This window comes from Alosa sapidissima, chromosome 19 (assembly GCF_018492685.1).
Source record: "Alosa sapidissima isolate fAloSap1 chromosome 19, fAloSap1.pri, whole genome shotgun sequence".
In the NCBI taxonomy this organism is placed as follows: domain Eukaryota; kingdom Metazoa; phylum Chordata; class Actinopteri; order Clupeiformes; family Clupeidae; genus Alosa; species Alosa sapidissima.
The window spans coordinates 29,119,873-29,147,567 of record NC_055975.1 but is presented as its reverse complement, the minus strand read 5'-3'; the positions used below and the strand labels follow the sequence as shown (position 1 = coordinate 29,147,567).

The window sequence follows — 27,695 nt, the reverse complement described above, 5'->3', positions numbered from 1 at the left end:
GTCTGCGTGTGTGTGTTCCCCCAGTAGCCGAACAGCGATGGCAGGAGCTGGATGATCCGGGAAGTCCTGGGGGAAACACACACACACAACAGCAATTGAACCGAAGCAGCAGTACAGTCAAGGACTAGGCGGTATTCGTAGAAGAGGGACGGAAGGCAGGTCAAGATTACCGGGGCTGGAGAACACAGAAGTAGTCGAGCGGGTCCGAGATCACAGGCAAAGAGTCAGAGGCGTTTTCCAAAACAGGCAGGTAACTGGTGCTGGTTGCAGACGATCTGACAAGTGTGGACTGAAAAGTAAGGCTTTATATACAGGGCATGATGAGTGGTGAATGCAGTGCAGCTGGTAGGTAACGAGGGTGAGGCAGAGCAGAGCAGAGCAGGAACAGGTGGAGGTCAGACTTCAATCAGCGTGTGTTACCAGGCAGAGAGAGAGCTCATGACAGGCTGTTAGGGTCAAGGGTAGGTTTTTTGAGGGATGGCTTAATAACAGTTAACTTAAACGACTGTGGTACATGCCCTAAAAGCAGTGAGTTATTTATGATCTGGAGCAAAGCATTATCCAAGAAAGGGAGAGCAGATTTCAGAAGATGAGTAGGGATAGGATCTAGTAGACTAGTTGTAGATTTTGATGAGGAAATTGTGGAAGTGAGGTCTAATATGTCGATAGGTGTAAATGAATTCACATGAAACACACTTGTGTGATTTGGAGGGGCTCTTCCCCAATGTTTATTTTCCCGTAGAGTACCTGGTAAGCCTCCCTACCCTTGGGAGATATGGAAAACCAGTTGTAGGTCTCCCTTACCAGGTACTCGATGCTTCTCGGTATTGTGTCTCTGGAGGCGTGGCTGACCGCCAATTGCAGGGAGTGGCACACACACCGAATTAAAAGTAAATTTGTAAGGCCAAATTCCTCACGTACGATTGTGTGCAATCATTACAGATGCATTGTCTGTTCCAATGCCAATCAAATTTTCCTTTTTCAATCCACAATTTGGAAGGATTGCCCTCACATCACCAGCTGCCAGCTTAATAAGCCCAAGATAAGTTGATACAACTTGTGTCTTAATATCACTGAAATACCGAACCACTACCCCAAGGTACTTTGAGACTCTAATGTCGGTCGGCTCATCAAGCAACAGGTTTAATATGTTGTTGCCTATATCGGTCGCCAATTTTTGGGGGAAATGCGGAGCCAGGACACCCATTATCATTTTCCGGAATTTAGTCCTGTGCATCCTGAAATGAGTGGCTGCCCCCGAGTCGACAAACGCCACCTTGCAATTCTCTCCTAGGTGGTTTATGGTGAGTAGGGAACAGTGCGCCGCAATCACCAAAGCCATAGTGGCTTCAGCCTTTTTGTGGCATCGACTTTGGTCGCAATCATGGGCAGGGAGCTTTGACTGGGTAGCCTGGCGTGATTGAATAACATCCACGGTGTTAGCCAATAGAAATCCCTATGGTTTGATACTAGACGTACAGGCTGAGCAAATTAATTTGCCACCGCTAGGGTGCGTCTAGATTTCTAGGCTATTGACTGGGCGCATCCGGTTTCGCCTTCTCAATGTGTTTTTTTTTGTGACTGCATGTTTTTTTTACGTCAGAGAGTTTGGCAAAAAAAGTCAGCCTTACAGTAGGCAAATAGTGTGGGGCTTTTTACCTTACCTGACCCTATTGGTGTTAAAGAAGCCCTATGCAACAATTTTAGCAAAAATGCAGGTTGAGAGTCGTTGATGACCGATGGTTTTACAACACTTTTTGGGTCGTTTGGTGGGTGCTTCGTCTCCTCCTAGTGCTTCTCCGCGGAAAAACCAACAAATCCGGATGTGACTCAGCGGAAGTATCCAATCGCGTTTTGAAAATGTAATCAGATTGTAGTTTCTAAGGATTGCCGACTTGGCCACTGTTCCGACTTGGCTTTGTTGCTGTTGAAATTGTAAGTAGCCTACCCTTGGGTGAACTTCGTGGCTTGATAGTCTTTTGAACAATGTGTTTGCTCGACCGTTTTATTGTGAGCCCTGTATGTGTTTAACTTGGTTTATTGATGGCTAGCTCACTAGCTAGTGGGGGTTTAGCGTAGCAGTCACATGCTACCGAAGCTGCAGGGGGAGCTATGTCGTGAAAAATGCGAGCCCAAATCAGGCAAAAACCTAGTCTGGCTAACGTCAGACCTCATCTCATTAAGATGGGGTCTGGGAACTAGGCATTCATTTTCTCGTATTTGAAACGTGGTTTACGAATGCCCAGAGCCGTTTATTGGGCGCTACGAATGTCTATCAAATGCATCTGTACGTAGCTCATAATGGCTTCGGTGTGTCGTCATCGTCTTGCTGCCCTCCCTCTGTTCTGTGATTGGTCCCTTAACTGAGGCGAAAATTTGCTCCATGGTATCCAGGCTGCCTAGCGGGGTTCACCCTTTATTACGACAACCCTCTATCTACCGTTATTACGACATGTTTCTATTTAGACATGCCCCTACTCCGATTTTTTTTTTAGTACCGCTATTCCGACATTACCAATCCTCATTTTCAATTTATCTCTGCAGTTCCTGAATCCTATCAAATTCCAACATCCTAGATGCATGGATGAGCTGTAGTCATGTCATCTGCACCTGCAGCTACATCAACAATCCACCCGCCATCCACTCCAAACAATGTTTTTCCCAATAATTGAACACACATTTCAGTCAAAACCTTAGGTGATTTTGAACTGGCCATGTGAATAAATGTTACACATTATGTTACGTCCCTTGTCTAGGGAAATAACAAAGAGCAATAATGGGCAGACAAAAGATATAAAATTAATTATATTTATTAATAACAAAAATAGAATAACTTAGGAAACTAAGGCTCCATTTTAATGTTAACGAAAAAGTATACGGCAAGAGCCGGAAAAATCACCAGGCCTGAACAGGCCGCAGTTCACTTCCCGGCCTCTCACTCCGAGAGTAGCTGAAGCAGTAGTCGAAAACAACTCTGGCCTGAGGCTGGGCCCGAAGGTGGCGAGGAGTGGCGTGGCAGGCGTCTCAAAGAAAGTCGGAAGAGCGCCCCTGCTGACGTCACGGCTGAACTTTTAAAGGGCCAGCAGCCAGAAACATCCAATGAGTGTGGTTGGTCAATTAAACTGCACCGGCAATCAGTAAACTGGCTGAGAGGCAATCTGCAAGACACAAATGAACAAGGGAGCCACAAGGAACAGATATTTTATACACATATATATATACGACCACAGGGTCGTAACAATTATGTAAAACACAGGTAGCTCTCCTCATTTTATTCTCTAAGCTTTCAGGGTGAAACGGTCGGAAACTCCATGCATCAAACAAACTCTGTGCGTGCAGGCCACCTATATTAATTAATTAACGGCCGTCAATCAATAGCCAATTGCGCAAAGACGGGTGGAATTCTTACGTTCCAGTAGCCTAAACCACTTCAGTGAACGTTCAAATAACCCCCAGAGTTCAGTGTCCATCAGGGTGTTCAAACTGCATGTGCGATATATTCAAGTTGCTTGTATTGCATTTTAGAGGACAATGATAAAGCCATGTGCAACGCATTTTGGCTTGCCAGCAGGTTGGATAAACTCAATTTACTACACAATAATGTAGGCTAGGCCTATATATTTTATATGTCATGCGTGCAGTTGTTGAATTGCACATAACATGTCTGCATATTTATTTAGTCTTCTTTCTCTCGACTTTAGGCTAGCGCATGCATTATCATGGCTCTATAATTGTGCAAAGACAGGCAGGATATCCAACGCTCCTTTTACAGTAAACCACTTCACAACGAACGTTCAGATAACCCCCAGAGTTCAGTGTCCATCAGTCCCAACATTTAGAAACATAATCGAAAAGTCCAAGCGTGAATTGGGTGTGTTTTGATTTTGGGAGAGACTGGAGAAGGGCCGTATGTCTCACAGCAACTGCGATAACCTTGTTTCTTAAAGGCTATCCTTACCTCCAAATATCCACATCTAATGAGGGTCGGCGACTATCCAATACCCAATACTATTTGCAATACCCTCGATATACATATTGTTGGAAAGCTTAGTTTATGGCCGTTCGTGTGAGTACAATAACTTCATTTTGTAAATTTTACCAAAACGACTGTTCGCCTTGCAGGGTCACATTTCATGTCTTATCTTTTTTTATTCAAAACAATTCGTAGGTATCCATACTCAAGTCTAATTACCACCAGACACAAATAATCATCACCTACGGTAGGTTAAATCCTATTTCTCTCTCCAAAATCTCTTCCTCTGGGATGCACGCGCTATAGGCTATAATTTAGGCTATCCGACATTTCAAATGTGACTCTCTAATAAACTTTTAAGTTCGGTTTAAGTTCTTGTGCATAGGCTATTATAGAATCCAATCCTGTTGTTGCCCCTGCTATTTATCAATGTAGCCTTTTATTGTTTTTTTTTGCCATGAATCGTCTGAGCTGTGATGAAATCGTGTGTTATTTAAAGTTGGGACGATTACTGTAGGCCTAGGCTATACTGCCCATGAATAAAAAAATAAAGGCCCACCCTAGGTTCCTGGAATTCATGTAGTAGCCTATAATGCTGTGGTGAAGTAATCATGCTGTGGCAGAGACGGTAGCGTGTGTGCTTTCCATGGTAATGGTTACAGGTTCTACACTCGCTATAACTAGCACTTCTAGTTGCGAGGCGAGTATGCCTGTGGAATGGGGTTGATGTTAGTCTGATCATAAGCAATGTTTAGCCGGTGTATCAGTTAGGCTACTCTTATTATACAATTTTGAATGCCAACAGTATTAATATGTGAGGCTAGCATTGTAATCGTTAGAAAGGATAACGTTACATTGTAGTCGTATGTTAAGTGTGTTGGGATGAAGCATCTGCTTATCATACACATAGCTAACGGTTCCTGGAATCCATGTAGCCTAGCCCATAATACTGTGGTTAAGCGAGTGTGCTCTAGCAGAGATGGTAGCGTGTATGCTCTACATGGTAGTGGTTACAGGTTCTACACTCGATGGTTGCGAGACGAGTATGCTTGTGGAATGGTGTTGATGTTATATATTGTCTAATCATAAGCAATGTTTAGCGGGTGTATCAGTTAGCCTACTCCTAAGTATTATACAATGTTGATTTTTGAACACATAGCTGAATTATGTTGGTACAATGACGTTGGAGAATGCTGCAGTGAAGTTGAGTAGCCTCTCGCTTGTAGAACTTTAACACCTCTGGGACTTGGTGGATTAGTGAGTATGCAGAGTGCTGTGGTTAGTGTCAAAGTGGGACATGATTCTCACGGATTTAAGTTGTGCTTCATAGCCCAGGTATGCGTCATGGCATGGGAGGCAAGCGAACGGTAAGTTGCCATTGCTTTGTCACTTTTCAATCTGTGTTTGTATTTTCATGTCATGGCTCATGGGAAACGTGTGTGTGTGTGTGTGTGTGTGGGAGGGATCATGGAGAAAGTGATGGTGGGAAAGTGAAGTATTTGATTAAAAAAAAACAACAAACTAAAAGAAATGCAAAAACAGAAACAAAAGGGGGGAATATATAATATACAAACACAAGCAAAGCAAAAGCAAAAGGGGGAAAAAGCAAAAAGCAAAAAAAGGTAGGGACCGGAACGACCTCTTCCACCTCCTCCACCAGCAGCTCCTCATCAGCAGGCAGTGGGATGCCATCTTGGAGGGCCATGTTGTGCAGAAGCGCTGTCACCACAACTACACAGCACGCCTTGGCAGGATGGAGCTTCAGGCCACCAGCAGAGTTGCTCACACATCTGAAGCGCTGCTTCCACATGCCCAGGGCCCTCTCCACAACAACGCGGGTCTGGCCATGGGCCTGGTTGTAGCGCGCCTCTGCCTCGCTGTTGGGCTCCTGGATGGGGGTCAGTAGGTAGGGGGCGCAAGGGGTAGCCACTGTCTCCAAGGAGCCAGCACCCCCCAAAGCCACCACCTTCTGCAACCTGGCAGAGTGCGGAGTTGGCCCACACAAAGGAGTCGTGCATGCTCCCTGGCCACTTCGCCACGATGTCCAGGAAGACTCCGCGGGGGTCACACACCACCTGGACGTTGAGGGCTGGATAGCCCTTGCGGCAGATATAACCCGGCTCATTCTCGCTTGGGCCCCTGATGCGGATGAGGGTCCCATCTATGGCGCCGATCACCCGTGGGATGCCAGCAATGGCATAAAACCCACCCTCTGGTGTAGTGGGGAAGGTCATCCTGTCAGGGAGATCCAACAGGGCCTGTGTGACAGCTGTCACAGCCCTGCTGACTGAGGACTTACTCAAGCCAAGGCCCAATACCTCCATGAAACTGCCAGTGGCGTAAAAGCGCAGTGCCGCCAGCAGTTGCACCCTAGGCGACAAGGCGAAGTTGCGCCTGGTGGCCCTCACCAGGTCTCGCTGGGTGAATAGCTCCAGCTCTTCAATTTTGGCCCTTGTTAAACGGTACTTCCGGATGATTGCCTCATCCGAAAGGATGTCTAATGGGCTGAATGTGGTTCGGATGTAGGCATTGACGTATACAACGTCGCTACGACGCCGATTCAACTCCACAATACGCTGTAGAGCTGCCATTGTGTCTAAGGGCCTCACATGTTGCCACACCTTTTATGAGTAACAGGAAATGCCCCATGTATTACTTGTGATGAATTTATTAATTGATCAGCAGTTACCATTGGTCCACATCTGTGAGTTGCAATTAAAATATAATAATCAATATGTTCCCACTGTATTGCAATTATCCTTCATTGATTTCACACACCTGTTCTACAAACCAAGGCATGACTTACTTGCCATATCTATGTAGTCCATGTCTCAGGACTGTGAATGATCATTATGAGCTGAATGGAGGAGTCAAGGGGACAGCAGAGGTGTTTAATAAGTACAAGAGTAACATCATCCATTCCGTAGACACTGTGATGATGTTGTTTTCTGTGGGGGCCCATGTTATGTTGTGCTACAAGGCTTATTGTACTTCCCACAATATGCAATATCCTCATTGTGACATGTGTAGGTTTCAGAATTGAAGACTATTTAACTAACATGTTTGTGTCATTCTGTGGGGGGTTGATGGAATAAAGTAGGCCTTGAAATGTCAGTGCACTCAGGGAATAGAAACATGTGTTTGAAAACAATAGTATGGACTCTGCCACCATCTCAGCAGCAGAAATAAAACAAAACGAGCAACACCTATCACTGTGTATGTCTCTGTGTGTGTGTCTGTTGGTACAGCTGGCTCAGATCCTCCAAACCTTTGCGCATTCTAACATTGCTGCTATGTGAACTGTCATTTCTTTGTTGTAACTACAATGGATGAATAGTGATCGAAAAACATTGTATCTATTCATTTAAAATAGCATGAAATACTCGTGTGGTAGCTGTATTCAGTTTTTAAGTCTCACAATGAAAACACATAACAAGGGCCACATTGGGAAAATGGTACCTTTTAATGGGCATGAAACATAGTCATTGAATTTAAGGGCAATAATAAAGTAAAGTACTATGGCGCTTAGCACAGATTGCAACCCAAAGCACACAGACATGAGCATGGGAAAGATGTTGTTCATACATTGTCCATATTACATAGCCATATTTATTCTGCTATTATAAGGTAACTGCCAACACACTGCACATATTTATATTGCATTTCTATTGCTCTAACCCACCTTCTGTAAACAACTGTACACTACTGTCTACATCTTGTTCCGTCTATGCACCACCATGTACTTTGTACATCACTTTGCACTTTCCTGCTTTTTAAGCACTTCTGGTTAGATGCAAACCGCATTTGGACGTCTTTTTGTACTGTGCACATGACAATAAAGTTGAATCTAATCTAATCTAACAAACAAATTAACCAAAAAGAAAGGCACCCAAAAGAAAAAACAAAGGCTGAGACCTAAAAGCACCACAAGGGGTAGGGGTGGATGCAGGGATCACTCGGGGTCGGTGTCTGTAAAAAGATGGAACAAACATGTATTGTTACTTAATGCAAGCAGTATTTCACTATAACATACAATTTGTTAATGTAAATTGTAAACTGATGAGTTAGCCAAATATACATTTTCCCCATAACAAAGTGGCCTATCGAGAATCGAACCCTGGTCACCGGATTGACAGTTGGTTATGATACCATTGCGCCACCCTGCTATATCTTTTAAATGTGATAATGTAGCCCATTTTCAAAGTACTAGCACTTACCTTCGGCAGTGGGGAGATGTATCATGAAGGACGGCTTCGAAATGGCCAAGGCCAATTTCTGCCGCCGATACGCCATCGTCTCCTGATGGTGACGCTCTTGTTGCTCCCTCAGAGCTGTCAGCTCATCCTTGATGCCCCTCAGAACGGCGATCTTCTGCTCCTCCGACCTCTCTGCAATCGCAGCGATTGCATTGGAGAGGCGAGGGGAGTCGGAGGGCTTTCAGACCAATGCCGTTCTGGGGACGCAGGAGACACCGCAGCCCTGAGGGAACGTCGGCGACGAAGGGGTGGCCTGGCGTCTTGTGAGGGGGTGGAAGGGTCTTCCGGGGGGGGTGACGGTGGGAGTGGCGGGATGGAGGTGGAAGTGGAGGGGCCCTGTGACTGGCACGGTGGGGATTCAGGTGCGCTCGTACGCCGACGGGCGAACATATCAATGCCACCAGGGACTCCCTCCAGCGCCTCCGGACCTAGAATGGCTACAACCCTCTCCTCCTCGGCTGTGAGGGAAGGCAGACTGGTCCTCCCACCACCAGTCCGCTCCCTCTCTCTTCTGAGGGTTACAGCCTTTCTTTTTGTGACGCTGGAGTAGTCCCTCCATTTTGACCTGATGTCCACCACCGTGCGCCGGCAGCCGAGGCCCACTGCATTCACCCGATCCGTGATGTGCTGCCACTGCTGACTTTTGGCAGCATTGCTTCTGGCATTTTTGAATTTGCTAAACAATACAATACTTTGACAGCTCTTGCGGAGTGAAATTTGGCTTTCTTGCCATGATGCGTTTCAAAGGATCTCTGCTCATTGCACAAGGGTTTAAATAGGCTATGGTGTAGATCATCTACAACCAGCAGGTGTTTGCTGAAATATATTTCACCTGTTTCACACAGGTAATTTGAGGGAATGGGAGAGCATACGTGTGCGACTGTATGTGTGGACCTATAAGAATTGTTAAGAAGTGATATTTATTGCAAATAGCGTGTTGTGGGCCTATGTGATGCCAGTTTTGATAGAACATAATATACAATTTTGGTTTAGCCTAAGCCATTGATCACTGCGCATCTTCAGACAAATAACACAAAAGCAGCAGGGACATCGTGAGTCGAACCCATCACAAATTCCAGTGAATGTCAGTGAACCATGTTCAGTTAAGAGCCTCTCTCATCGAGCTACAACGGCTTGTACCCCAAATGTAATCAAGCAACGTGGTATTCATCAGTGTTACTTTATTTGCCTTATTCATTGAAACAGTGCGTGACCTCTGTTCAATTTGCATAGCTTAAAGACAACTAATATAGGCTATCGTGTTGGAAGAGCGCATATGGAGAAAAAAAGAACAGATCACTGGACCACAGAATAGGCTACTGTGGGCCGATAAGGTAGGCTAGTAAGCAGGGTCTCCATAGTTAAAAGTAGGACTACAGGTTCTAATCGATCATAGGAATATTTCATGATTGAGGCTATGCAAGATTCCAATACCATTGTAAAATGAACATAGTCCAGGCTCGAACCTACGACTGCAAGATCCCAAATGCAGATGTCTATCCTTTTCACGCCACACTGTCGTGCTACAACACGTAAAATTATTGGCTAATATTTATATTTATGTGGTGTGTTTCATTAAATGTGTAACTTATTTGTTCACATTTCCTCGGTTGGCGATTTATGCTTCACTGATTAATTAGTAGGCTACCCTACGTTCAATAGACTGTGACGTTATTGAACCAACATGGTTCAAACTAACAAAGTACTATGTAAGTACGACGGCTTTGGGAAACAGTCGTAACTTACATGTTGGTTAGTTGAACGATGCATCGTACCACGTTAGTAAAAAGCTAACCTCCGTAGTTGTACGGGAAACGCACCCCTGAATGGCTGACACATTATTCAGTCATTCAAGATTGCACTTTTCACATAGATCTCCATCTTTTCACATAGATCTCGAGGTCACCAAGTAGGCTACTGTGCAGGGGCGTAGATTTGCATGGGGCCCTGAGGACGTGTCCACAATATCAAAAGACGACTGAAATGTCCCCACCAATATTCAGGTTGAAACAAAAAAAAGCGCATCATGCGGTAGGCCTAGCAAAGAGTTAAAGCGATCGTTCGGAGTAATTTCATCCTAGGGTCCTTTGCACCATGACCCCGAGCCAAACACCCTCCCAGAACGTGTTTTCCCTTGGTCGAGTAGCGCTGTCAGAAACTAATGAGTTTCTCCAGGCATAATGGAACCAACTTTTATCTCGTAAATTACCCCACTAAATAAAATTTGCCTGAAGGATGCTACTATCTGCTACCATACCACTGCGTCGACGTTACTTCCGTGATTTGTAAAAAGCCCGTAAAAGTCATGGCAGGGAGCGATTACATCAACGTTTTTTGGTATATCCCAGTTTTTAATATTTTTCCGAAGTGTTTACAACTTAGTGTTAACTAATCATTGTTGCAAACTGGTACTACGAACAAAATATTAGTGCATTCCTGGATCTACATCCTTATGCATGCTTCCTGCCAGGACTTTTACGGGCTTTTCCCAAATCACGGAAGTAATGTCGACGCAGCGGTATAGTAGCATCCATCAGGCAAGCGTTATTTAAATAAACTCCTGGTGTACTTACAAACTTTTCAATGCCTCGTTTTATGAGTAAAGAGCATAGTTGTATTACTGTAGAAGTTTCGTACCATTCAGGGCATTTTTAGTGGGGTAATTTACGAGATAAAAGTAGGTTCCATTACGCCTGCAGAAAGTCATTCGTTTCTGACAGCGCTACTCGACCAAGGGAAAACACGTTCTGGGAGGGTGTTTGGCTCGGAGTCATGATGCAAATGACCCTAGGGTGAAATTACTCCGAACCATCGCTTTAAATAATTCCCCACTCTGGTACCGCCTCCTGAGATAGGTCTGTTTTTGATTAGCTCCCTGTATGCTGCCAATTCAAAGTTTTTCATCAGGTTTTTGGCTCACTTCACTTGGCCCTCTTGCTTGGCTGTCGATTCGAGGATGTCGGGCAAGAAAAGGAAGACTGAGGACAGAAGCTATTTCAAAAAACAAAGTGTAAGTCATAATATTATGCACTAGTTCAAGGCATCGAAATGACAGGAACTTTGTTTCTTGGTAAAAATTTAGTTGACAGTGAATAAATGGACATTGGAATCAACCACTGTGGTCCACTCCTGTAGGCAACTCTGCTCCCCGCAAGAAAGTCTTCCATCAACACCTCATCACCATACGGACTATGCCTGTTACCGCTACTGCTGCTGCTGCTGCTGTTGCTACTGCTCCCGTCACTGCTGCCACTGATTCCACCTGTGCTGGCTCTGGTGGAGAGGCTAATCTCTGCCGTGTAAATCTCTCTAACTGCGGCCCCTTCCAAGAATGTCATGAACAGGACTCTTCTTTGGTTAAGTTTGCCGTCTTAAATGCTCGCTCTGTTTCCAACAAAGCATTTATTCTGAATGACCGTTTTACGTCCCACCATCTAGACTTTCTGTTTATCACCGAGTCTTGGCTCTCTGGTGATGACATCATTGCACTTGGTGACCTTTGCCCTGCTCACTGTAGTTTTTTAAACTCACCTAGGGTCTCTGGTCGTGGTGGTGGTCTAATTACAGTGTTTAAGAACAGTTTTAAATGTAGAATTGTACCAACTGATCTGTTTTCTACTTTTGAACTACAGCTGTTTAAGATCAATGCATCCTGTACTTTGTGCCTTAGTCTACCGTCCACCAAAAATTAATTGTAATTTCATTCAAGAATTTGCTGAACTTCTATCTTTTATGGCCTCTCGTGCTGATAAGTTATTAATCTTGGGGGACTTTAACATCCACATATGCTGCCCATCTAAACCTTTGGTCAATGAGTTTTTAGGCCTTGTGGACTCTTTTAACCTTGTGCAGTCAGTTATGGCCCCAACACATCAGAAGGGTCACACACTAGACCTAGTGTTGTCCTCTGGTTTCTCAGTTTCCAATGTTAAAATAGTTGATATTGGTGTGTCTGACCATTTTATGATTTTATTTGAATCTTCACTGTTTTGCCCCCCCCCACCCCCTCCACCCCCCACCCCCCTCATCCTACTCCCTTGTCAGAGCTATTAATTCCACCACAGCCTCACAGTTCACTAATACTTTTATGCTCTCTCTTTCACCTGCTGTCTTAGATTCTCTTTCCACCTGCACCGACACTGAGGATCTACTTACTCTTTTTAATACATCTTGCCTTGCCACTCTTGATTCTGTTGCTCCTTTAAAACAAAAGCGGTGTAAATCCAATAGGTCTACTCCTTGGCTAAATTCCACTACCTGTTCGCTCAGAAAGGCTTGTAGGAAAGCAGAGCGAAAATGGAAAAAAGATAAACTACAGGTCTCCTATGATATATTTAGAGATTCTCTTAAGGCTTATCAAATCACTGTCAAAGCAGCAAAGGCAGCTTTCTATGCTGAGCTTATTCACAAAAATGCTCACAGACCAAAAGTGTTGTTTAACACAATTAATAAAATCATAAATCCTCCTACTACAATGTCCTCTCTTCCTGCTACAACAAAAACCTGTGAGATGTTTCTCAATTTCTTTATTGACAAAATTGACAACATAAAGTCTCATATCACACCCTCAATTTCTGATCCTGCTTTGTATCAGTCTGTAGTTTGCCGCCTCCAACAATTCCAACCAGTCTCTTCCTCACAGTTGTCCGACTTGGTCTCTCATATGAAGCCCTCTTCTTGCCACTCTGATATTCTTCCATCTCACCTTTTCAAAGAAGCTTTTGCGGCTATTTGCCCTTTTATCTTGAGCATCATTAATAGCTCCCTGGCTAATGGAATAGTACCTTCTGGCTTTAAACACGCTATTGTGCAACCTCTCCTGAAAAAACCTTCCCTTGATCCCATTGATTTGAAAAATTATAGGCCCATTTCTAAACTGCCCTCTCGCTAAGATCTTAGAAAAAGTTGTTCTGTCACAAGTCTCTTCCTATTTAAACACCTGTAATATCCTTGACAAGTTTCAATCTGGTTTTAGACCACTTCATAGTACAGAGTCTGCCTTACTTAAGGTCCATAATGATCTATTGCCCTATTGGTCCTGTTAGATCTTAGTGCTGCTTTTGACACCATTGACCACAAGATCCTTTTAAAACGCCTGGGTGTTGAAGTTGGTCTGCAAGGCACTGTATTAAATTGGTTCAGATCTTACTTAACTGATAGATCTTTTTCAGTGCATTTAGGCAATGCTTCTTCGTCATCTGCTCCCATTAAGTGTGGTGTCCCCCAGGGTTCTATTTTAGGGCCTCTATTATTTTCTTTATACATGCTTCCCCTGGGCTCCATTTTCAATCAATTCAATATTCGTTATCACTGCTACGCAGATGATACCCAATTTTATATATCGGTGGCCCCTGAAAATTCCTGCTCATTGACAAACCTTTTTCTTTGTCTTAATGACATTAAGAATTGGATGGCTAACAACTTTTTACAGCTAAGTGACAGCAAAACTGAAGTAATCATTTTTGGACCACCAAATTCTGTCAACAATGTAAGCAAGTCTCTTGGCCCTCTGTCTGTTAACCATCACAGTGTGGTCAAGAACCTAGGTGTTTTCCTAGTGTTCCTAGTTTTTGCCTGTGTATGTGCCTATGTGTGTGCATGTGCATGCATGCGTACATATGTCTACTGTCTGAATATGTGTCATACGTATGATTACTGTGAATGTATGTGTGTGCGTGTGTATATGTTTATGCACATGTATGCATATGGAATGGGTTAACATGACCCCTGGAGGCAAACATACACAAAAAATGTGTCATCCTAGGCCCTACGGTTCTCAAGATATTCACAGAAAACTGTTGGTGTACGGTCACTAAATGTACACATAAATTAATTTACTGTATTGCCCCCCATGAACGAAAGTCCACGAAACTTGGCATGCATTCGGAGGGTGTCATAATGATCCTACACTTTCAATTTCCTGTAGTTTTGACCATGTCAGCCAGAGATATTGTGATTAAAACACCTAATTTTTTGCTTTTAAATTTTTAACTCGATGGCGCTATACATGAAATGAGTGGTTATGGAATGGGTTGACATGGCCCCTTAAGATCAACATAAAAAAAGGTGGTCCTCCTAAACCCTACGGTTCTCGAGATATTCACAGAAAACTGTGTCTGCCCTACCCTCCTTTCGGGGGTTCCAGTCCAGCGGGGGGGCTACAGATCAAAATGAAAAACAATGGTTCCAATGCTATCCATGTGGGGCTACATGCCCACCAAGTTTTGTGTCCCCTGGTCTTTCAGTGTCCCAGGAATCCTTGACGGAAAATTGGCCATGCGAAAAAATTAAATAAATCTGACTAAACCTATATGACCGCCGCTTCGCTGCGTGGCGGTATTAATTATATAACGTGGTCTATTTCTAAGGAAACTGATCCAGCTTTAGACAGCAACAGGGAGAGAAGCAGTGAAGGTGAGGAGTCTGATGACGATGAAGAACAGTGTAGAACTGGAGACATTGATATTGGCAGCAAGCCAAATCAACCTCATCCCAAATTCATTTGTGTTCAAACATTGCCCAATAAGGTCCTTCACTTTCAGGAAGCTTGGTACAGAGAGTATCCATGGCTTCACTATGACCCAACTGTGAAGGGAATTCTTTGCTTCCACTGTGTGAAAACATACACAATAAAGAAGAGTACACTGTCCAAAAAAGCAGACCCGGCATTCTCCTCTTAGTAGATTTGAAAACCAGGCTCATCACCATGCAGTTACAGTCAGTAGCCAAGAGCAGCCCCAATAGAGTCACAACTCTCAAGTGCATGCGCAAGACAGCAAGAAAATGCTAGATACTGCCTAGAGAGCATTGTAGATTCTGTACAGTATGTTGCTATACAGGGCTTGGCATTGCGAGGGCAGAGTTACGAAGAAGGTCATTTTTACCAACATTTGAGACAGAAAGCCAAGCGAGATACTCTCCTCTCTGACTGGCTGTCCCGCTCTCAAGACTATACATCTCCACAAGTGCAAAATGAGATTTTCATCATGGCGCTTTACAGAATGTAGGCAATCTGAGAAAAAAGAAAAGAAAGGAGGCCCATGGGTAACAGGTTGTCTGGAAACAGCGTTGTCAGAGGTATTGCACAGTCAGTCCAGGCATTACCAATCATGCAGTACTCCATCAGAGCAATCAGAGCAGTGCTCTCCCAGTATGAGAATGCTTTGACTAGCCTAGAGGCGATGGCAGCCAACAGTGGATCCACAGGTGCGAAGGCAAATGGGCCCAAAGAGCGTTTTGAAAAGGGCAAAACAGTGCTTGGCCTTATTTTGGCAGTAGAGGTAATTGAAGTCCTTGAATGTCTGAACAAGTCCATGCGGAAACGGACTGAAACTATCGCAGGCATGAAGAGTGCGATTGATTGTGTTAGATCCACTGTGCATGGTAAGAGGAGTGAGACAAGCTTCCAGGTGATGTATGATAAAGCAGTGGAAATAGTTGAATCCCTTGGGATTGAACAAATTCAGGTCCCCTACCAAAGGCCTCCTCCAAAAGTTATACTGGGCAAGCCAGTATATTCCAAAAATGCCAGAGGAATACTACATGGTAGAATACTTCAAAATGCTAGACTGTGTAGATGTCCAATTTGAGGAAAGATTTAACCAGCCTGATATGAGAATCTTACAGGAACTTGATGATGTGCTGGTCACTGGGGAAGTCAGTGAAATTGTTGGTCAGTACCAGTGTTGTAATGTAACAGAGTACAAATACTTTGTTACTGTACTTAAGTAGAAATTTCACATATCTTTTCTTTACTTCGCTATTTAAATTACTAAAACATAAAATTAGAAGAAATGTGTGCGACTGCAATAAGGGAGGTTTGGCGAATCACTGCTCCTAGATTGCATTACGCAAGCTGCGCACTCTATTTCAGCGCTTGTTTGTTGCTAAAGGAGGAGGACGCACAACTGAAACCGCCATGGAAGCACAAGCACCTACTGGAGGACCTCCCGTTATCATAGACGACTACCCCGACGATTTTGGTGAACAGGGTAGTGGTGAAGATAACGTCATACACCCGTGGCCGTATTTGCAAGGGTTACATGCTGCTATTCCGACATGCCGCTACTTAGACATTGGCGTCTAATTGTTGAAGTGGCGGCATTAACGTTAATTTTCAAGCGTCCCACTACTGCAACATTTTTTTTTTCCCATTGTCGGCGTAGCGACACTTGACCTTTTTTTCAAACGTCCTGCCATTCCGACACGAGGTCATTAACAGTGGCGTAGCCAGGATTTTTCAACGGAGTGGACTTTTGCGAAGTAGGCCTAGGGTGGGCCTTTATTTTTTATTCCAATATGGGCAGTATAGGCCTAAAGTAATCGTCCCAACTTTAAACAACACACGATTTCATCACAGCTTAGACGATTCATGGCAAAAAAACAATAAAAGGCTACATTGATAAATAGCAGGGGCAACAGGATTGGATTCTATAATAGCCTACGCACAAGAACTTCAACCGAAAGGTTAGCCGCATCTCAAGGAGTCCAAGAGTGAGCCTCACACACACACCAGCTCCGTTGAACAGTGTATTTTTCGTGTTTAAGAGCTAAAAAAGTTGATTAGAGAATCACATTTGAAATGTTGGGTAGCCTATAGTGCGTGCATCTCAGAGGAAGAGATTTTGGAGAGAGAGAGGAATTAACCTAGGTGATGATTATTTGTGTCTGGTGGTAATTAGACTTGAGTATGGGTACCTACGAATTGTTTTGAATAAAAATAAATGCAAGAAGGCAACAAATGAAATGTGACCCTGCAAGGCGTCGTTTTGGTAAAATTTACAAAATTAAGTTATTGTACTCACACGGCCATAAACTTAGCTTTCCAACAATATGTATATCGAGGGTATTGCAAATAGTATTGGGTATTGGATAGTCACCGACCCTCATTAGATGTGGATATTTGGAGGTAAGGATAGCCTTCAAGAAACAAGGTTATCACAGTTTCGCAGTTGCTATGAGACATATGCCAGTCTCTTTCAAAATCAAAACACACCCAATTCACGCTTGGACCTTTCGATTATGTTTCTAAATGTTGGGACTGATGGACACTGAACTCTGGGGGTTATTTGAACGTTCGTTGTGAAGTGGTTTACTGTAAAAGGAGCGTCGGATATCCCGCCTATCTTTGCACAATTATAGGGCCATGATAATGCATGCGCTAGCCTAAAGTCGAGAGAAAGAAGACTAAATATGCAGACATGTTATGTGCAATTCAACAACTGCACGCATGACATATAAAAGATATAGGCCTAGCCTACATTATTGTGTAGTAAATTGAGTTCATCCAACCTGCTGGCAAGCCAAAATGCATTGCACATGGCTTTATCATTGTCCTCTAAAATGCAATATAAGCAACTTGAATATATCACACATCCAGTTTGAACACCCTGATGGACACTGAACTCTGGGGGTTATTTGAACGTTCACTGAAGTGGTTTAGGCTACTGGAGCGTAAGAATTCCGCCCGTCTTTGCGCAATTGGCCATTGATTGATGGCCATTAATTAATTAATATAGGTGGCCTGCACGCACAGAGTTTGTTTGATGCATGGAGTTTCCGACCGTTTTCCCCTTAGAGCTTAGAGAATAAAATGAGGAGAGCTACCTGTGTTTTACGTAATGTGTAACATTTATTCACATGGCCAGTCCAAAATTACCTAGGTTTTGACTGAAATGTGTGCCAATATCAATTATTGGGAAAAACATTGTTTGGAGATTGTTAAAGCTGCAGGTGCAGATGACATGACTAGCTCATCCATGCATCTAGGATGTTGGAATTTGATAGGATACAGGAACTGCAGAGATAAATTGAAAATGAGGATTGGTAATGTCGGAATAGCGGTACTAAAAAAAATCGGAGTAGGGGCATGTCTAAATAGAGGCATGTCGTAATAACGTGATGTCGTAATAAAGGGTGAACCCCATTTGCAAGAACTGCTTCTGTACATTGGCAGCTTTCTGTGAGTTTTTAAAATGAGGTCACACAATCCTGGTTATCTTTTTTGGTCAAATAGACAGGTGGATGTCATTTTGGTTGTCAATCATAGAATTGTAGGCCTACACAGTTCCATAAAGAATCAAGAACAATATATTCTATGTATTATTTATGTTGGAGGTGGGGTTTTGATCTTGAAAAGGGTTTTTAAAAAAATACAGCTCAGCCCCAGTGCCCACCCAAAAATATGGGTTGCACAACACACACAACGCCCCTGGAGGGGTCGCTTTCCACCAGACTGTTCCATCAATGTTTCTCCCTGTTTTGACTACTGTGCCATGTCTTACAGTAGTATGTTTGGTTTTGAATGCCTTACAAATATCTGTGTCACTATGAAACCTCACAGATGTTGTGTCACATGTGGTGACAATTTAAAGTGACTCTCAGCTAATTACATGATGGTCTGTTGAACTTCCATAATCCTGTTAATATGAAATTAATAAAAAAACAAAAAACCTGCCCAATATGGTGTTTTTTTAAATAACATTTGGACATAACTGCTTCAAAATCAGTACTCCTTCCCCTCAAGAACTGACATCAGTGAAACTTCACTGCTCCGATAGGAAACAATGTCTTTCCATTTCCCTAATATTGCTTTGCTCATCTGTTCACTGCATCCTGTCTTTTTCTGGCTTTGCCTGCGCTCTGTCCGTTTAGTGGATCAATCTTTTGAATCAGTGCGCATGAGAATCAATCAATCTCTTCCCTAATTAAAATTTTTTTTGACACAAAAGACCTATGTTTTACACATGACGCCCTTGCTGGCGTCCTGAGACATCTAAAGTGTTTTACACATGACGCCCTTGCTGGCGTCCTGAGACAAGTGTTTTTTGAAAAGGAGGCAAACAAACAAGAAATGGTGCTTGTCATTGTCAGGGTTGGCAGGAGGACCCAAGCGCAAGCCTCTCTGGCAGAAGTGTGGACATCATGTTTAATGTGACTACTCAGACTAGTTATGGGATCAACACTGATGCACTGAAGCTTGTATTACTCCTGCAAAGCAAATTGTTTCAACACAGTGTGTTGTATCAAATTGGCATAAGCACATGACTGATGACATCCGAAGCCTCAAACGTCACAAAGGGTTTTGCTGAATTCGAAAGTTCGCTGCTTCCCTGATACCCCACAGGAGCAGCACTGCTGTATTCTAGTCTGTATAAGCCTACTACTCTAATTTAACAAAACCTGTGTCTAAGTAACTCAGCAATTATTGTCGCTAAAGAACTTTTTAAAGATTAGAAGTTCAGAGAAATTCAGAGAAGTGAATGTTGCTGGCTTCATAGTAGGTTCACGAAGAAAGTGCGCACCACTGAACGAGACCGTAACCGAGGGTATGAGTTACCAGGCGGTTGTCTAGGTTATCGCAAGTTTGAGTTATCAACCGATCACAGAAACCTTTATTTCTCGTGCATCTTAGATGATTGTATATAGCCTACATAGAAATTCATAGGCTACATTATTGATGGATATCACATACAAATAAACGTCATGTTATCTTGGTAGTTAAGTTAAAGGAGAATTCCGGTGTGATATTGACCTAAAATGTGTTAACATGATACAGAGTGTGAACGTATGTCTCATAGCTCATCTCGGCTTGTCCCCTGCACTCCGAAATCTCGCGCTAGTTAGCCGATGCTACCAAGAGCTTTTTCAATGGGGGTGCCTCGGCATCGGCCTAGCCATGCAAATAAATCACTGTTTTACACCATTTAGGAGGCTCAATGTATGAACTCAATTCAACTTTATTTCGCCATGTATAGAGAGATACTAGGAATTTGATTTGGTCTTCTTCATGCAGGCAACACAAACTGACCTGTAGTCCTTTCAGGTGGCGGAGGAAAAACAGGTGCTGCTGGCCTTTCTTCACTAGTTGGGAGATGTTATTATCCCATTTGAGTGTGTTGGTGATGGTTGTGCCCAGGAACTTAAAGTCCTCTACCACAGTAACAGATGAGTTGTTAATGACCAGAGGAGGATGAGTCGGGGGCTTTTTGCGGAAGTCCACTATCATCTCCACTGTTTTGTTGATGTTAAGCTCCAGGTTACTGACTGCACACCAGGACTCCAGGAGACTGACCTCTCTGCGGTAGGCTGAGTCGTCGTTGTTGGAGATGAGGTCTATTATGGTGATGTCGTCCGCATATTTGATGGTTTTGACAGAAGGGTCTCCAGAGGTGCAGTCATTGGTGTACAGGGAGAAGAGCAGGGGGGACAGCACACAGCCCTGGGGGGCACCGGTGTTAACTGTGCAGGGCTGTGAGAGGTGTGGGCCCAGCCTGAAATACTGAGTCCTGTTGGTGAGGAAGTCTGTAATCCATGAGCAGAGGAGGGGGTGAATGTTCAAATGGGTCAGTTTGCTGTGAAGGAGGTCAGGGATGAGGGTGTTAAAGGCAGAGCTGTAATCCACAAACAGGAGTCTTGCGTAGAATGAAGTGAAGTGCAATGTTTATTGCATCGTCAACTGAGCGGTTGGGTCTGTATGCAAATTGAAGGGGGTCCATGAGGTGGTCGGTGGATGCTTTAAGATAAGAGAGGACCAAGCGTTCAAATGTTTTCATGACTACAGAGGTGAGGGCGACTGGTCTGTAGTCATTCAAGCAGGTGATCTTGCGCTTTTTCGGCACCGGAATGATGACAGCAGATTTGAAGCAGGCAGGTACTCGGCATAGTTCTAATGACTGATTATCTCCACACTTCATTGGTAGACTTCCGAGGGCCCTGACATTTAAAATGAGACATTGAGAACTTTGAAAAAGCACTGGTAGTCTATTTACAAGATGATTTATACAGACAGTATCTACAGGAAGTTTACCTTTCGCAGCCATCTTGAATTTAGTCACGATAAGTCGAGTGACGAGTATGAATGAACAGGTATGATAAGGGATCAGATTCCAAAAATAATTCCGTGGAAATGCATGGATTCCAGTTGCTTCCAGCAGCTATTCCATTCAAACAAGTATAACTTTGCTTCATTGTTAGTCTATATCAAAAGCTTTTGTTCACTTCGTCTTCGAATGACGCTATTTTCCGTGTCTTTTGTTCCCCAACCGTGGGTTCTTTGGAGGAAAAACGAGAATGCGCTCATATAGTGAATTACTTACAGTGGGCATCCCTTTCAAATGACCACTTCAGTCGCGCATTACGAGGCGTGAAGCTGCGTGAAGCTTTAGTACCACTTTCAGCCACTGTGCGTCGCTCTGCCACTGTACATCGCTCTGCCTGCCGCCCCTTCTGAAAAAGCAGGAGGCTACCATTAAACATAATTGAAGGAATCCCAGCCTACGAATTCAATAACAAAATAAATCATGCATAATTAAACATTACCTCGATTTAGGCTACTTGGGTATGGCTTAAGGCTTGACTACACGGTGGTAACGAAAATCGAAATCGAAATTTGCTGTCTACATTATTGTCAGTATTGGGGGTAATGCAACTACGCAAATCAAAACAGTGGTGTGATAATTGAGCCAGTAGAGAAATAACTGTTCAGAATTAATCTGTAGCCTTGGGTAGGCTTCTGCAGAAAACAATGTTGTTGTCGATTTAATACTATCTGGCGACGTTTTTAACAGGCTACGCAATAGAGGCTTAGACAACTATGACCCACGTTTTGGTTTCGTAAATTAATTTGCCTACTTCTTGACTGCAATGTCATTTTTATTTTTCTGTACAATAAACAAATACATCTATTTTATGCCGCAGAATTACATTCATATTTGGCTGACTTCTGCAGACGCACAAAAAAACACTTACCTCCCCATATTCCACACATCATCAGGGGTGCGTTTCCCAAAAACTAACCCAGATTCGAACTCTTGGACAGGGGACTGATAATTGCTGCGTAACGGCGGCTGTCATCAGCCGGCCTTAAAAGCCTACAAGTGGACGCAGCAAAATGTGCCAAAATCACAGAAATGTTCACCCCAAGGTCGACTGTTACAAGCGGGTGCAGGGCCATCGACATCGAGTGCACAGGCTGAAGGAGAGGAACGCAGCTTTGATGTGCATTGTAGTAACACAGAGGAAGGCGAAGTACAGGTGGATTCGGAGGAGGCGTGAGAGAGAGAGACGTTACCCAGAGAGACGTTACCCAGCAGGGACAAATTGAGGAAAAGGTCAGAATAGCTACTGTAAATGTTAGCAGAATGAAGAGGGACGTTTCATGCAGGGAGGGCTGTTGTGTGTGTGTGTGGAGGGCTGGGTGGCCACCTGCTCCTCCGCTTTCGATTGACATGCATTTGAGCGTTTCTCTGCAACATGCATCAGTAGCAAAGAAGCCATCTGCATTTTAGATTGCGCTATTCGACTGTCGTCGACGCGGAGAGGAGAAAAAATAAAATAAGTTATCTACAACAAATCAACGAGTGGTCGGCCTCAGAACGCACTCAACTTTTTGAGATCTGAAGTCAGTCATGATTGTTTGAAATTGTTGTCAATCTTGACGCAGTACAACAAGCAAACCTATCACATTTCTGTGCGCATACAGGCAGTTACACACACGTAGGGTACACACGCACGCACTCAGAAAGACACTAGAATGACACAGAAATTATGATAGCCCGTAACAATGAAAATGTTTTGGGATATGTGTATCTTCACTTAATAGTATCTGGGGAGATTGTAGGCTAAAAGCGTGTAAATAATTGCAGGACTCATTTTATTCTGTCAGACTTCAAACATGCATAATAATAGTAGCCTATAGAGTTTTGTGCACAACCTCGTCCTTGCTGGTTTGGAGGTGGTCACCCTAGTGTGTGTGTGTATGTTTTAATAGCCTTTGTTTTCAAATAATGCTATGAGTAGACTCTGTGTCCAACTTACAGTGTTATTTTAGCTTGCCATAAAGTTATAGTTTGCAGGTGTTACAGCTTACAGTTATTATTATCATGTAATATTAGTGAAACATTGCTTTCCCGAAATGGATGATAAATGTGCGCATATATCCTCTGGTATGTCGTGTGCCTCAGCATATCGTATAAATAATCATGGTGGGCCGCCATGGCCAAAAATGCCCGGGTAGTTTTTAGTCCCAGTCCAGCCCTGCTCCTACGGACTTTCCCCTAAAGACGCCAGCTGCAGCAGCAACATTTCCGGAAAGGTACTGGCTTGATGAAATTCATTCTGGACTCTATCCGACCACATAAAGACCTCGGGATACTTCGGTTTGGTCTGTGTAGGGTTTTCCAGGCTCCAGTTCTTTTTACGAGACACCCTGCTCACTTAAGACATCTGCCGGTTGTGGTAATAATACACAGTGCATGAAGCACAATCATCAACATCAGAACCCATCTCAACATCACCTCTAACGTCCCATTCAACATCTCTATTCACGGAATCAATAACCTTTAGCACACAGGTTTCAACATCAGTCGCTATCTCTGCTTCATCTTCACAAGCAGCTACAACTCCTACATCTACTTCAGAGGCCATCACATCCCTAGTAACATCAACACCAAATGTCCCATCAACATCAGTAACGCCACATACAAATCCGACAACAATCTCCTTAACAACTGGTTAGTCATACCATGAGTTAAAATGTTTTGACTGTTACTTATATCATAATGGTTCCTCTGTGAACTACAGATGTTTTGCATCTTACTGGATAAATTATATGGGTATGGGTAAGTCTGAATCAAATATTCCCATATAAAGTCAACGGAAATATTGCCATCAGCTATTTTTTCACAGATGTAGGCCAACATTTTAGGATTGCTGCTCCCTAGAAAAACAAAGGGTTTACCTCATACAAATTACCCAAGTGCTTTATCTTCAACATCACCTTAAATATTACAAAACACCCAAACACCAGCACTAACTCTAGTTTCTACCATAGGCTCCATCTCAACACCAGCACAATCATCAACATCAGAACCCATCTCAACATCACCTCTAACGTCCCATTCAACATCTCTATCCACGGAATCAATAACCTTTAGCACACAGGCTTCAACATCAGTCGCTATCTCTGCTTCATCTTCACAAGCAGCTACAACTCCTACATCTACTTCAGAGGCCATCACATCCCTAGTAACATCAACACCAAATGTCCCATCAACATCAGTAACGCCACATACAAAACCGACAACAATCTCCTTAACAACTGGTTAGTCATACCATGAGTTAAAATGTTTTGACTGTTACTTATATCATAATGGTTCCTCTGTGAACTACAGATGTTTTGCATCTTACTGGATAAATTATATGGGTATCATTTAGTTGAAGTCAGCTGTATTCCCTTGCTCAAAAAGAAAAAACCTTTAATCAAAGACCTAAGATTTGAACAGCTACATGCTACTTGAATGTATGAGTCTAAATCAAATTTTCCCATATAAAGTCAACAAAAATATTGCCACCAGCACTAACTCTAGTTTATACCATAGGCTCCATCTCAACACCAGCACAATCATCAACATCAGAACCCATCTCAACATCACCTCTAACGTCCCATTCAACATCTCTATTCACGGAATCAATAACCTTTAGCACACAGGCTTCAACATCAGTCGCTATCTCTGCTTCATCTTCACAAGCAGCTACAACTCCTACATCTACTTCAGAGGCCATCACATCCCTAGTAACATCAACACCAAATGTCCCATCAACATCAGTAACGCCACATACAAATCCGACAACAATCTCCTTAACAACTGGTTAGTCATACCATAAGTTAAAATGTTTTGACTGTTAGGGTCCTCATCTACCTAGCAAATAATTTAATCTTTTAAACTATCCACCTATTTAACTGTTGAGTCATTCCAACTATATTAAACCTCATCTACATAGTTCAGTCATTCCAACTATATTAAACCTCATCTACCTGGTTCAGTCATTCCAACTATATTAAACCTCATCTACCTCGCAAATAATTTAACCTTTTAAACTATCCACCTATTTAACTGTTGAGTCATTCCAACTATATTAAACCTCATCTACATAGTTCAGTCATTCCAACTATATTAAACCTCATCTACCTCGCAAATAATTTAACCTTTTAAACTATCCACCTATTTAACTGTTGAGTCATTCCAACTATATTAAACCTCATCTACATAGTTCAGTCATTCCAACTATATTAAACCTCATCTACCTGGTTCAGTCGATCCAACTATATTAAACCTCATCTACCTCATCCACCTATTTAACTGTTCAGTCATTCCAACTATATTAAACCTCATCTACCTACTTCAGTCATTCCAACTATATTAAACCTTATCTACCGAGCAAATAATTTAACCATTTAAACTATCCACCCATATAACTGTTGAGTCATTCCAACTATATTAAACCTCATCTCCCTAGCACATAATTTAACCATTTAAACTATCCACCTATTTAACTGTTCAGTCATTCTAACTATATTAAACCTCATCTCCCTAGCACATAATTTAACCATTTAAACTATCCACCTATATAACTGTTGAGTCATTCTAACTATATTAAACCTCATCTACCTAGCAACCAATATAGTTTGTTTTTACTCTGTATAATATTTTACATCATATTTTTTGCATTTTCATGCACTGTATTTTCTTCAGGAATGTGACAAAAAGTGTTATGGGGTAGAAATCACCTAGAATTGCTGACAGTACCTTCAATTAAGTTATTTGTTTTTAAAATGATCACAGTATATTAAATATTTACAAGATTGCTTTTCTTTGTTGTTTGGTGTACCTGAAACATTTTGACACCACTGCACCCAACGTAGTTTCTTCTACGACGGCTACTTCGGCTCCAGCTACGTTTACAACAGCTGCCCAGACGACCTCTAGCTCGGCTACGGTTACAACAGCTGCCCAGACGACCTCTAGCTCCGCTCCAAGGGACCGGTCAGTGCCGGCTCTCCCACTGGCTCTTGCCATGGTGCTCCTTTCTCGTCAATGTCTGAACTTCGCATAAAAGTGCGTAGTATATAATGTGTAGACCAATCAGAAAGCTGTGCTAGAAAGCTGTGCAGTTACGTGGCTACTGTGCCTAAGCAGCGTATGAAGCGCAGACGAAATTTCTGCTGAATTGTGTTATTATTTTTCTTCTATGCATGTATCTACTTTTAATTTATAAAAAAATGTGTTCCAACTAATATTGTACTGTATTTTATGGCTGTGCTACAGCTACCTTCAAAAAAAAGCTTTGTCCCCACCGTCATCACAGTGCTAAACAGCTTTGTCCCCACCGCCATCACAGTGCTAAACAAACTGTAATGCTGCCACCATCACCTCAGTACTGCCTTGTAGACTTATGTTTTTCACCTTGATGTGTCTAGACTTATGTTTTTCACTTTGATGTGTCTAGACTTAAGTTTTTCACTTTGGGTGTCTTAATGTGTGATGTGTTCTTGGTGTTGAATGTTTTTTGGGATATCCGATATATGTCACTTGTTTTATCTGTTAGATGTTGTGTGGATGGGATATATGTCAATGGGTGGATGGGACATACATGTTACATGTTATATGTGGTGTTGTGTTTATATGTGGTGTTGTACTATGGAACATGAATGGAAAATGTATGGATATATATATCTTTCTATCTACATAATATAACATTATAACCCCTTCGGTAATGATTCAGAAACATATGGAAGAAATGAAGAAGCTCTTTTGCAGCTGCTTCATGCACTGTGTATTATTACCACATCATTCAACTGCCGTAATTGATTAATAAAAAATAAGGCATTTGCTGACCTGATACTTGGGATCATTGTAATACTGGCCAAAATTACTGGATCGTGTATCAGGATTCTTTTTTTACAAAATCAATCTGATTCCATTAGTCCATTAATTCAATTTAAATGATGTTACGCCCAAAACACACCCATGACTGATTAAGAAACATACAAACCACATTTTTGCATCAGGTGCCCAACGTTTGATAATGTTTTATAACAAAACCACCCCAAAGTCTGAGATCATTGACTATTTTTACTAGGGCCGTTTCTGTGCTGTGATTTGATCTAAAACCTGATGGAATTTTTCGAGAATACTGTTTTCATTGAGGAAGGTATGTAGCTGATTACAAACAACTTAGTTCTGAATGGTCTTGATTGTGTTCGCATCGACGGATCTGAGGCGGTGGGCGTGAGTGTGGCGGATGAGGAGGTTGAGAGGTATGGAGAGGCGATGTTATTAAGTGCTCTGTATGTGAGTAGAAGTATTTTGAAATTGATCCTGTGTTTGACTGGGAGCCAGTGAAGAAACTCAGTGTTCCACTCACGGAACACTTACCACCCTCCCCCATCTCCACCCAATATTCTAAATCAATTGTATGCTCCATATTGCTGTGTAGCATAGTAATAATATACACAATTTGAAAGCTTGGACTCTTGGGAATCCATGCATGACAACCTTTTTCATGTACAATCTGTATAGTGCTTTATATTGTCAAATTAATCTTACTATGTCTCAATTAATTTAAATCAAAAATGCCCCCCTCTCCCTTCACCTTTGATGTTTCTGTAACCCACAGTTCAAATA

At 42.7% G+C, this 27,695-nt stretch overlaps 2 protein-coding genes across 2 annotated transcripts; one reads left to right on the top strand and one right to left on the bottom strand.

The window, feature by feature from the left end:
• Positions 1-3,134: 3,134 nt before the first annotated feature.
• On the bottom strand, positions 3,135-6,564 carry LOC121692763 (putative nuclease HARBI1). Its single transcript, XM_042071638.1, has 3 exons — positions 5,950-6,564; positions 5,613-5,861; positions 3,135-3,158 (listed from the first exon to the last, which is right to left on the bottom strand). Exons 1-3 carry the CDS (start codon positions 6,562-6,564, stop codon positions 3,135-3,137), a joined length of 888 nt encoding a protein of 295 aa, XP_041927572.1.
• A 16,659-nt stretch (positions 6,565-23,223) lies between these two features.
• On the top strand, positions 23,224-26,727 carry LOC121692762 (location of vulva defective 1-like). The gene is made up of 5 exons (XM_042071637.1): positions 23,224-23,241; positions 23,582-23,741; positions 24,062-24,331; positions 24,609-24,878; positions 25,934-26,727. The coding sequence occupies exons 1-5, from the start codon at positions 23,224-23,226 to the stop codon at positions 26,122-26,124; spliced, it is 909 nt and encodes a 302-aa protein (XP_041927571.1). The 3' UTR covers positions 26,125-26,727.
• Positions 26,728-27,695: the final 968 nt, after the last annotated feature.

Coding starts and splice junctions, on each gene's coding strand:
- LOC121692763 (XM_042071638.1), bottom strand. CDS start 6,564: ATGGCAGCTCTACAGCGTATTGTGGAGTTGAATCGGCGTCGTAGCGAC. Junction 5,862..5,949: donor CCAACTCCGCACTCTGCCAG/GTTGCAGAAGGT, acceptor ACCCCCATCCAG/GAGCCCAACAGCGAGGCAGA. Junction 3,159..5,612: donor TGGTGGAGGAGGTGGAAGAG/GTCGTTCCGGTC, acceptor TGTGTCTTGCAG/ATTGCCTCTCAGCCAGTTTA.
- LOC121692762 (XM_042071637.1), top strand. Junction 23,742..24,061: donor AACAATCTCCTTAACAACTG/GTTAGTCATACC, acceptor TTTCTACCATAG/GCTCCATCTCAACACCAGCA. Junction 24,879..25,933: donor AACAATCTCCTTAACAACTG/GTTAGTCATACC, acceptor CACCCAACGTAG/TTTCTTCTACGACGGCTACT.